This window comes from Lupinus angustifolius, chromosome LG01 (genome assembly GCF_001865875.1).
Source record: "Lupinus angustifolius cultivar Tanjil chromosome LG01, LupAngTanjil_v1.0, whole genome shotgun sequence".
Classification (NCBI taxonomy): Eukaryota; Viridiplantae; Streptophyta; class Magnoliopsida; order Fabales; family Fabaceae; genus Lupinus; species Lupinus angustifolius.
Genome location: NC_032009.1, coordinates 34,023,545 through 34,035,071, shown reverse-complemented (window position 1 = coordinate 34,035,071; position 11,527 = coordinate 34,023,545). Strand labels below are relative to the sequence as shown.

The window sequence follows — 11,527 nt, the reverse complement described above, 5'->3', positions numbered from 1 at the left end:
TGAGGAGATATCAAAAATATTATTAATGACCACAAATCCACTCGAGTTAGGAGGAAGGATATAGCATGGGTCACAACTCACTACATCTCTCTTAAAATTTGGAAAATAATATATCTAATTTTTTTTTATAAATACTTAATTACTAATATTTGTAATTGAGCATTTTTCTATTACTTTTAATCATTTATTATTTATTTAAAAAGAAATATTTTTATTACATTATTACTATCACTAATCGATAGTAATATTATTATTAACAAAGATATTAATAAAAATTAACAAATGAGATAGAAAAAGAATACATACAAAACAAACCTAAGGAGATGAAAATATGCATAAAGAGTGTCAGAATAATGGCTTCGACCCAAGTGGAATAGAGCACGTGTAAAACTACCCCTCCATGGAAAGATGGAAAAGGGTTGGTCCACGTAAGAGCACATGGAAAACAAGAGTATCACACTTTTGTAACGAAAGATTATTTCAATTAATAGAGAGATAAGTACATATTTTTACACTTGTTTTTAGTGGTAAAAGTGTAATTTCATTATATTCAAAAAAATAAAAGTGTCATTAGAAATTGCATTTCCCTTTGTTTGTTGAAGCATTTGTCTCTCCATTAATGGAGATGATCCTAACTCGATAAATTGTTGGTACACTGATTACACGATACAATTTTTTTTAGAGAAATAGACTAACACATAATTTGATCAGTTTAAAATCTATGAATTGATTGTGTAATATTTTTTACAGTGTAATGTTTTATTACACTATGAATACATCATCGACTATTAATTTGTATTACTTTTGTTTGAGAATCAATGATGATTAATATATGAATAATGGATAATTTACATACAGTGTAAAAAACACTTACACTATTTGTGTATACATGTTAAATTCTAATTTGATTGTTGTGTATGTAAGAAAATTAATTTTTTTACCTACGTGAGAAATTGGCTATATTATCGATAGATTGATCCTCCTATTTATTCAGCAGATTACCTTTAATTTTATTTCTTATTTCTCATTATTAGATTGTTAATTTTCTGGTTTATTTATAAAAATTAAACTCATATTTTATTTCTAAATCAACCGATATTATTCTAGTTTAAATTTTATTTCAAAATTTCAATTTAAATAGAGAAAATACACTTATTTATTTTAAAATGAAATATTAGTACTGAACTTATCTAACTTTAAAACCATAACTATTCCAACATTTACAATTCTCTCAATAAACAAACTAATTTTCTTCAAAAAAATCAAACTATTAATAGTCTTCAAAATACTCTCTTTTCTCAACTCATTCTTATATTTATTTTATTTTTTTAGTTTCGTTGCATATGATAAACATATGCTTAATAAAATTAGGGGTAGAGATGACCATAATAACCGAATCCGTAGATACCCGTCCAAACTCAACCCAAATTTAACGGGTTAAACCCATTATCATTGGGTTCGGGTTTTATCCAATGCTAATTTTTGAGTTTGGTACATGCGGCACCATACCTAGAACCTGCCCCAAACTCATCCTAATTAATGAATTAATAATTCAATAGCAGCATTATTATTATTATTTTGTGTTTAAAAATTAATATCATTTAATAGCAGCAATGAATAGCAGCATTAAAATATTTCAAGATTAAAATTGAAATTGAAAAATGTAGGCTTGCAATGGAATGATTTTTTTGGGTTCCAGTCGAGTTCAAATTACCCGAAACCCAACAAATTTGAGGATATATTGTTAATTTTAACCTTACCAAAAACAATACACATTTAAGATATCAAAACAATACTTTTGGTACAAGAACAACTATGAAAGGAGGGGGAAGAGGTTACATAAACTAGACCCCTACCCACCTCGCTCCCAATATTAATTAGGGGTTCTCACTTCTATTCTTGTAGGTTGAAAATTTCCATACTACCAAATGAATAAAGAAAGAATTGAATATAAATATTTTAATTATTTAATACATTTCCTTTATATGTATACTAAAATAATAAGATTGCCCAATTCTATTTTTATTTCCAAATTTGTGTCACACCTATTAATTATAATAAAAATAGAATTGAACTATAATTAATTATATTTCAGTTCTATTTCTTTTAATACACGTATACTAAATTAGTAAGATACTAAAATACGTGTATGTAAAAGTATATATATAATAAAAGAAAAAGAATCTTAGAACATAAAAACTGGTGGACATTTTTGTCTAATTTTTTGTCTCAAACTTTCTCTGCATAATTGTATAGAAACAATTTTGTGTGAGTTTCATGTCAATTTTATTTTCTCCTCTCACTTTCTCCGCACTATTTTCATTTTAATTCGCTATATTTTCACACAACTTCAATTGTGTAAATACAATTGGAAAGGAGATCCTTTATAGTAAAAATCTTCAACTATTTTTAAATAAAAAATTATAAATTATCAAATATAACTTTATCTCATATTAACCAAAAAAAACTTCTATAAAAGATATATTTAATGTAAGATAATTGTATTCTATTTACTTTTTTGGTACTAGAATAAATATTTAGGATTAAACTTTAATTAGAATTGAATTTTTGATGTATTCTCAATATTTTATTTATTATCTTTACATAAATATGTTTTCATACAATTTTCTCTCCTACCATAATTGATATTAGAAGAAGACTTTTGCGGAGACTTATTTATAAACAAAACACCATTAAAAGGTGGATAGCTTTTATATATTTGTGAAGAGGAAAAGGAGGTATATATATTTGTCTAACCACCTCCTCCTCTTTTCACATTTGTTCTTGTACCCAAAAGTATTGTTTTGATCTCTCAAACGTGTCTCTTGTTCTATATTCCTATGGAATCAAACGCTGCTACCACTCTTGTCCAAAACAACCCTATAGTTTTTGACGAAAATTTTCTTCAAAAGCTACCCCACGTTCCAGAGAAATTTCAATGGCCCTCTTCTGATTTAGTTGAAACCTCTCAAGAAGATCTGAACGAACCCCTCATAGACATAGGGGTCCTTCTGAAGGGTGATGAAGCTGCTATTGCTAATGCTGCTGAACTTGTGAGGAATGCATGCATTAAACATGGGTTCTTCCAAGTGACAAATCATGGTGTGGATCAAGATCTCATAAATGCTGCTTATGAACAAGTTGACACCATTTTCAACCTTCCTTTGAACAAGAAGGTCAGTGCTAAAATCAAACCTGGTTCGGTTGAGGGCTATTCTGGTGCTCATGCAGAACGATTCTCTTCCAAGTTGCCATGGAAAGAGACATTTTCATTCAAATACTTTTACGAAAGAAATGAATCTGAGTCACAAGCTGTTGAATACTTCAACCGTGTCTTAGGAGAAGACCTGAATCACACCGGGTAAGTTCTACAACTATATTTTATATTTGAAAGTTCTCATAGAATAAAAATATAAATTATCTTATGTGACCACAAAAATCATGATATATATTTTATTTAATAATTTTTTATAAAAATATTTTTAAAATTAAACAAAATAATGTGAATTATGTCATATTTTTATTTGGTGAAGAAGATAAATTGAAAACAAATGTTATTCTCTTATAAATAATAGTTGTAGACAACTCATTATGGAAGTAGACTTTGATAAAATATTGAATGATTAGACTTAACTCAATATCAAAAACTAATTCATACAGGATAGGTTGTCAATCACTTAATCATCATGTGGAATATTTATCTTTAACATATTTGATCTATATTACATTGTTATTTGCCCACACTTTAATTGTAAAGGTGATTTGCAAATTTAATTTATTTATTTTACAACCCATGAAGATTTCAAGTAGGAGAATTTTATATAATTAAAATTTAGTATTTTGATTATATTTGTATCTATGAAATATATAATCTAAAAACATAACACATATTCGTCAGATGAGTAAATTGGGGTTCAATTCAAAATAGTTTAAAAGCGATAAACCCTTAGACTATTAATCCGGTGATTAAGATGTTTTGCAATTAGTACTTATTATTGTTAGCTTTGGACAGAAAATTTTGGAGTGTCTAACAGACATCATGTCAGCAGTGTCATATGTCTGGCTAGTTCATTCATTTAGATTTATGTGTTTTGATTTTATTCACTAAAATTAAGTAATTTTGATTTCAGTTTCTATAAATTTAGCTGTTTTTTATTTTATTCTCTATACACTAGTTTTAATTTTAGTTCTTAATTTTTATAGTGGAAACATTTGTTTTTTTTGTTTAATATGGAACATTATATCACCACATTTTAAATGAAGTAAAAAGATTTTAGAATATAAAAAGTAACATTTGAACAATATGGAAGCAACTCATTAATATAATAAATAAGCAAAAAATATTAATTTAGGCTTCATGTGACCAAAAAAATGTTAAATACAATAATTAAAAAATGTACGGAAACAAAATAACAATTATCAAAAGTATATATATCCAAATTTGGATGTATGACTAAAATCAAAAGTAGTGAGCTTATAGGGATTAAAACTAAAATTACTTAATCTATAGGGATTGAAATTAAAAAAAAAAGCTAAATAGAATTGCTGACATGACTTCCATGACCCATGTCATAATTTTCAATCTAAAACCAATGATAGAAACAATTCTAAAATATTCAAAATGTAAGGACTAAAACCAAAAAATAAAAAGTCCAAGGCCTAAAATCAAAATTCAATACAAATGTGGTAACAAAAAATATATTTGAGACAATAAAAAATATTTAAACGAGTTTGGTTATCTGAGACTTAATTCTTAATAATATAGTAATTATAGCAATTAGAAATATTTTCTCAAAAAGAAATTAAAAGGAATTAAATGAAATGAACTGCTAAGTGAGTTTGATAATTTTACTATTTAATTGACGGAAGTATAGTAATTATGATGATTATAATAATTAATAATTATTAATATTAATTTAACAAAGGAAACCAATTAAATAAAAAATATAATTAAGTAAAGTTGATAACTTATTTATGGAAAAAACATATGGTGCAATCAATGATTAAGGGAAATATAGATTATGGAGAAATATGATAAACTCAATTATGAGTAGAAGGATTTTTTAAGATGATATCTCATAATTGAATTATCATACTTCTTCATAATCTATCCTCCTTGATTATTGCACTATATACTTTCTTTATTTATAAGATGTCAACATATATAATTGAACATACTAATCAAGATTTGTTATCCAAAATCATGTATTACACTAATAAAAATATAATATGTTAATTAAAAGAAATAACTTATGATTTTTTTATGTTTTTATTTTGGTATAGGTATAACTTGAAACATTGTTTGGAACAACATATTCTTGTTCGCTCTATAGCTTAATTAGTCGACGTAGGCACAACATAACATGATTGTATTATTTTTGAATTTTGAATCTTTGAATAGGTTGGTATATGAAAAGTACTGTGAAGCAATGAAGGAATTAAGTCTTCTAATTATGGAGCTATTGGCCATTAGCTTGGGTTTGGATCGTTTGTATTTTGGGGAATATTTCAAAAATGGTGAAGGAATAATGAGGTGCAACTTATACCCACCTTGCAATGGTTCTAAGCTCACTCTTGGCACTGGTCCTCACAGTGATCCAACCTCACTGACCCTTCTTCATCAAGACCAAGTTGGAGGTTTGGAAGTTTATGTTGATAACAAATGGCTCGCTGTTCGTCCTCGATCTGATGCATTTGTCATAAACATAGGTGACACTTTCATGGTATGTAAACTTGTCATTTTGTTTTTCTTGTTGACACTTTTCATGCATGCAAGTAATAAAGGATTTTAAGATGTTCTATTTTTCACCTAATATATCCCATATCATGAAGGTTAGAACTTAGAAGCATTTTTCATATTACTCATTCTAGATATGAGATCGGTATGTTTTAAATTATACTTGTGTTTGTGTTTCGTTTATGGCTTTATGCAATTACTAGAAAATATAGTCAATAAGCTCCAATTGCAGTTATAATAATATCACCACCACAAGTGTGGTTGGAAATCACATGATATCTCAAATACTCATAGGTAAATATTGACAGAATAGTGCCACCCACACACACACATGCTCTACATCTGTACATGTCTCACCATCTAATTATATAATTGGTCCACCTTGTTCTCTTGCATATACATACAATAAGATTTTCGACCGAGGTCCCATGTTTTAAATGATTTTTTATTTATTGTCCTGAGCTAATAAAATATTATTTTTTTGTTTTTAATTTTTTTATTTATGTCACAATCTGATTGGGTCCGGAACATAAAATTAGACACCATTGAAGACATGTGATATAATTTGGTATATTATGGAACACACAAAAAAATGGATAATGTTATGTTTGATTGTTTTAGGCATTGACTAATGGGATATACAAGAGTTGCTTGCACAGGGCACTGGTTAACAGTGAAGTGAAGAGAAAGTCACTGGTTTACTTTGTGTCCCCAAAAGAGGACAAAACAGTGACACCCCCAGAGAGCCTTATAGGCACAGAAGAGCCAAGAAAGTACCCTGATTTCAAATGGGCTGATTTATTTGAGTTCACACAGAAACATTATAGGCCTGATGTTGCTACACTTCAAGGTTTCATCCCATGGCTTCAATCTTCTAAGCCATCCATATCCAACTTCTAGTTACTTTGGAGTTTGGACTGATTATGTTTTTTGGATTTGAACAAACAACCATTTTTGGTTCTGGTTATCATGGTTTATGCAAATAAAATAATCAAGTGTTTCAGAAATGTATGCCAATAAAACAATCCAGTGTTCTCAACTAATTTGATGAGGTTATTAGTAATAATCCATATTATCTATTTTTACTTTTATTAATCAATGATAATTTTAAATTATAAAATTATAGCATTCTTAAGGAGAACTACTATTTTCAAATTGTGTTGTTGATGATACATAAGGCAAATATATATACTGAGAATGATCACCACAAGCTAGATATATTATCAAGCTATGTTTACAAGCACAAACAAAATAATGTGAACCAATATGTCATTGGTCTAGTGTAAGGTCCATTGGATTCCCAAAAAGGTCAACTGGTCAATGATTCAATTCCTTTAAGTGATACTCGTTAGGAGGGACAGTTACACACCCATAAGGGACTAGTTCTTTACCCATTAAGGTAAGATGATATCATTGGTAGTATAAAAAAACAAAATAATGTAAGCACAACCAATTTTGATACATGTGTATAAATATAAACGTTACATTATGCTTTTAAAAGCATATAACAATAACAACTATGCTTTTAAAATTTTAATATAGTGAAATTAAAATGTAGCCAAGGTACATAAAATCTTGGTCTTACTCATACCAATGCCCCATTGAGTCAATCTGATCATGCGGTCGTAACTGTTTCTGAATCGAATTTGGTGAGAATGGTTGTGAAAATGATTGATCTGTAGCCACATAAGGAGACTGAGAAATGAGATTTGTTGAAGAATATAAACTCCCATTTAATGATTGAACATTTTCATCTTGGTTATGATGTTGATGTAATCTTTGTTCAGAACGTTGTTGCTTTGGAACATTAAGTTTCTCTCCTTCAATTTCTCTATATTTCTGAAGGTAGATTTTCAATGGTTCAACATAATCATCAAAACCTAAGGTTGTAATAGCCCATATAACATCGTCTCCATTGATAGTCTTTCTCTTCTCTCTTTGACATTTATCAGAAGCTTCTCCTGTTACAAAACTTATGAACTCAGATACACATTCTTGAACTGTCTCTTTTGCATCCTTTGAGATTTTTCCATTAGCAGGAATCACTTTTTTCATGATTCTACCAACATTGGCTATAGGTAGAAAACGGTCTTGTTCTTTGTTACTATTATGGTTGTTGTTATTGTTGTTTACTTTTAAGGATGGACTTTCAGGGCTTCCACTATTGAACCCATTTGGCAAATTAATATGATTCTTATGATCATCTTCCATAGAGGTTGTGGAGTAGTGGTATAAGCTTTTAGGATATTAATGTTACATTACATATTGTATTGATATAAACTTGAAAGTGGGGCATAAAAATAGGCAAGTAAGTAGGGTTAGGACAAGTGAAAACTGAAAAAGAAAATATAAAAAAAATGGTATTTTGATTTTCACCAATGAAATCCCCTAGACTCGCTCTAAATGTGAAGCACTTCATATAACTGCTAGGACCAAATCCAACTTTGATAACACTATTATTGACTAATGAAACACTATTATTGACAAGAATAATGTTTTGTTCCATAATGAATTGAAATATTATAAAAGAAATAACATTTTTCAGTTTTAGCTGTTATTTTTCTTCCCCCTTTCACATTGTACTCTTCTTTTTGAGCAAATAAAAACACTACTTATTCATAATGCAGTGTTCTAATTCAGGTGACTTATTGTTACACATTGAAATACTAACAACACCCACTCTTCAAAATAAATCAGCAAGTCCCTAAAATTGTGAAACCATAAGGCAGACATCTTAATTCGTTGCTGATTAGAAAAAAAGGACATGCTAATTAATCCTTCAGTCCATGGATTAAGGTCTATTTGAGGTAATTGATGTGCTGCATATATAGCATGTTATCATACTAAAAGTTTGTTTGTCAGTTGAGTTTTAGAAGGGGAAAATAGAGATGAAAGATTTTTCAAACTACGAAATACATTTATAAAATGGCTTTGAACTCTTTCCTTTCTATTCTTTCCTCTCCAGAATCCAACTCAAAAATAGACCGGTAAGTTGTTTAATTGATGACAAATGTAAGTACATACCAAATAATCCATCAACTTTCAGATGCATTTTCACTTAGTCTATGAATGTTTAAACCAGAAACTTACCACCAAGAAGAAAACATAGCAGCACACCATTAAATGGGTGTAACATCACATAAGGGATATCAAATTGCATGCACTGTACATGATAATGTTTGTGCATACTGATTGTATTATTAACAACTGTTTGATTATTACATAAACTTGAAACTTCTTATTTTCTCCCATGTACACATAACCTTAATTACCTATGCAAGCAAGATAAATTAGGCTAGTGCACTATTATTTTGATGGGTACACACTTGATCAAGGATTCAAGAATGGCATGATTAATTGGATGATTTTGAAGAGCGAATCCACTGGAAGAAAGATTCAAGATTAGCAGCATCAACCCTATGATGCAATTGAGTAAAATTTTCCAAATCGGACCAAACATAATCAGGGTACTTCCTTGGTTCATCTTCGCCAAATAGAGTTTCTGGGGGTCTCACTATTTTATCCACTCTTGAGTTCACAAAGCACGTCATTGAAAACCTCTCATTCTCCTTGTTAATTCTTGTCCTATGCATGCAACTCTTGTATCTCCCATTAGACAATGCCTAACACAACATCATAAAACACCATTAGATAAATAGTATAATATCCATGTACTCATAGCATTTATACACATTCACTACATCATACCACGAAAGTGTCGCCTAGGTTTATAACGAAAGCATCGGGTCGAGGGCGAACAGGCAGCCATTTGTTATCAAGAAAAGCTTCTAGACCTCCAACATGGTCTTGATGAAGAAGAGTTAATGAGATTGGGTCAGTGTGAGGACCATTGCCAAGGGTGAGGTGATTTTCCTTGCAAGGTGGATAAGAATTGAGTCTCATAGTTTGCTCACCATCTAGAAAATAATTCCTATAGTGCAAACGATCCACACCCAAGCTAATGGCTAACAGCTCCATGATCATCAGACATAATTCCTTCATGGCTTTACAGTACCTTTCAAACACCAACCTGTTCCAATTTTTCAATACAAATCAATAACATTATTCGTAGTAACATGTTTATATCTTAACTACAGAGTCATGTTTAATAATCATATGAGATGAAATAAAAAATTGTTTTTTGCTTCACTTTTTTGGATTTCATGATCATGAAATTAAAGGGTTGTTTTGATAATTATGATGAACGATATAAATTGAAATGAAATATAAAATAAAAACATACTCTTTGTTGGCATTATCAAAAAACTAAATCTGTAAAATATTAAGGTTTTAAGACTAATCACGTCAAAACTATTAATGACATGCTTCTTTAATTTTCTATTTTTTTTAAAGAGAAATAAACATTTAGATGGTAACTATTATAGTAACAATTTTTACATTGTCACTACTTCATTTAATATTTATATTTAATTATTATTAAGTGTAATATGTATGCGCTATAAAGTTTATATATAGCCAATTCATTATCCACCACTCATTTGTATTAATTTTTTGAAGAATCAACGATAATTAAATATGAATGATAGATAATGCGTTGATAGTGTATCCAGTACATTTATATATCGTAATGATGAAATCAATTTGAGATGGAACTTACCCAATGTGTTGAAATTCTTCTCCTAGGGCAGACTTGAAGTACTCAACAACTTGTGATTCAGATTCATCATCATGATGGTATCTCCAAGTAAAAGTCTCCTTCCATGGCAACTTAGAAGAAAACTTTTCAACATGTGCACCAGAGTAACCCTCCAATTCACCACGTACATTCCTAGCAACCATTTTCATGCTCAAAGGAAGGTTAAAAATGTGCTTTGTTCCTTCATAAGCTTCAGTAATGAGATTTTGATCAACACCATGGTTAATAACTTGGAAGAAGCCATGCTTCATGCATGCATCCCTAACAAGTTCAGCAGCTTTAGCAATAGAAACTTCATCACCATTCATCATGACCCCTATATCTATGAGAGGTTCATTGAGTTCTTCTTGAGAAGTTTCAACTAAATCAGAAGATGGCCAATGATATTCTTTGGGAATGTGTTCTAGTTGTTGTAACACATGTTTGTCAAAAATCATACCACCTTTTTCATCTATCAGCTCTTTTGGTAAAGGAGAGTGCAAAAGAGTTGCAGCACTTGGATCCATTCCAAATCAAAATAATATTTTTTAGTAGAAAGAGAACTACTTGTGCTGCACAACTATGAAGGAAGATATATATAGGTGGAAGGGGTTATTCCTAGTAGTGTTATGCCAATTAAAATATTAAATTATTATTATTTTTGTTTTATTATCATTATAATATATAAAATAGGATATGTGATTTCTATTGGATACTCATGTCTCTAGATTTTTTGATGCTATTATTATTTTTAAATAAAAATATAATAAAAAGAGAGCTTTGATAACAACTTAAGAGTATCTAAAAAGAACAAGAATTATATGTCCTAAATAATTACCGTCTTCATGTTTTATATCAATTACATTTTACCAAATAATATAAAAAATATTTTATGTTTTTATTATTTTTCTTGCAATTAAATATTATTTTTTAATTGGATTTGTACACAAATAAAATACCAAAAGTGAGATAGACTATCTATGTTCACCTAAAACACCTAATTTTAGAAATGATAATAGAGAAGGAGTAATGTGATATTTACAATTATTTCTATGCAGTTGTTCTTCCTTTGATTTTGTGATATTGTTTTGGAGTTGAGCATATTAACAAAAATAAAAATAGAGCAAGATTTAAACTCACCTGCTTACTTACAC

At 29.2% G+C, this 11,527-nt stretch overlaps 3 protein-coding genes across 3 annotated transcripts; 1 reads left to right on the top strand and 2 right to left on the bottom strand.

Moving 5' to 3' along the window:
* Window positions 2,733-6,816, top strand: LOC109361847 (gibberellin 20 oxidase 1-D-like). Its single transcript, XM_019607383.1, has 3 exons — window positions 2,733-3,361; window positions 5,402-5,723; window positions 6,359-6,816. Exons 1-3 carry the CDS (start codon window positions 2,841-2,843, stop codon window positions 6,635-6,637), a joined length of 1,122 nt encoding a protein of 373 aa, XP_019462928.1. The 5' UTR covers window positions 2,733-2,840; the 3' UTR covers window positions 6,638-6,816.
* LOC109343203 (nuclear transcription factor Y subunit B-1-like) lies at window positions 7,178-7,997 on the bottom strand. The gene has a single exon (XM_019581394.1). The coding sequence runs from the start codon at window positions 7,946-7,948 to the stop codon at window positions 7,319-7,321; it is 630 nt and encodes a 209-aa protein (XP_019436939.1). The 5' UTR covers window positions 7,949-7,997; the 3' UTR covers window positions 7,178-7,318.
* LOC109361838 (gibberellin 20 oxidase 1-D-like) lies at window positions 8,883-10,925 on the bottom strand. The gene is made up of 3 exons (XM_019607376.1): window positions 10,356-10,925; window positions 9,446-9,767; window positions 8,883-9,360 (listed from the first exon to the last, which is right to left on the bottom strand). Exons 1-3 carry the CDS (start codon window positions 10,898-10,900, stop codon window positions 9,091-9,093), a joined length of 1,137 nt encoding a protein of 378 aa, XP_019462921.1. The 5' UTR covers window positions 10,901-10,925; the 3' UTR covers window positions 8,883-9,090.

Bases quoted from the DNA above. Each gene is read 5' to 3' on its own strand.
- LOC109361847 (XM_019607383.1), top strand. From the start codon at position 2,841: ATGGAATCAAACGCTGCTACCACTCTTGTCCAAAACAACCCTATAGTT. The intron at 3,362-5,401 runs GTAAGTTCTACA...ATCTTTGAATAG, and splicing joins GAAGACCTGAATCACACCGG to GTTGGTATATGAAAAGTACT. The intron at 5,724-6,358 runs GTATGTAAACTT...TGATTGTTTTAG, and splicing joins ACATAGGTGACACTTTCATG to GCATTGACTAATGGGATATA.
- LOC109343203 (XM_019581394.1), bottom strand. From the start codon at position 7,948: ATGGAAGATGATCATAAGAATCATATTAATTTGCCAAATGGGTTCAAT.
- LOC109361838 (XM_019607376.1), bottom strand. From the start codon at position 10,900: ATGGATCCAAGTGCTGCAACTCTTTTGCACTCTCCTTTACCAAAAGAG. The intron at 9,768-10,355 runs GTAAGTTCCATC...AAATTGGAACAG, and splicing joins GAAGAATTTCAACACATTGG to GTTGGTGTTTGAAAGGTACT. The intron at 9,361-9,445 runs GTATGATGTAGT...ATGTTGTGTTAG, and splicing joins ACCTAGGCGACACTTTCGTG to GCATTGTCTAATGGGAGATA.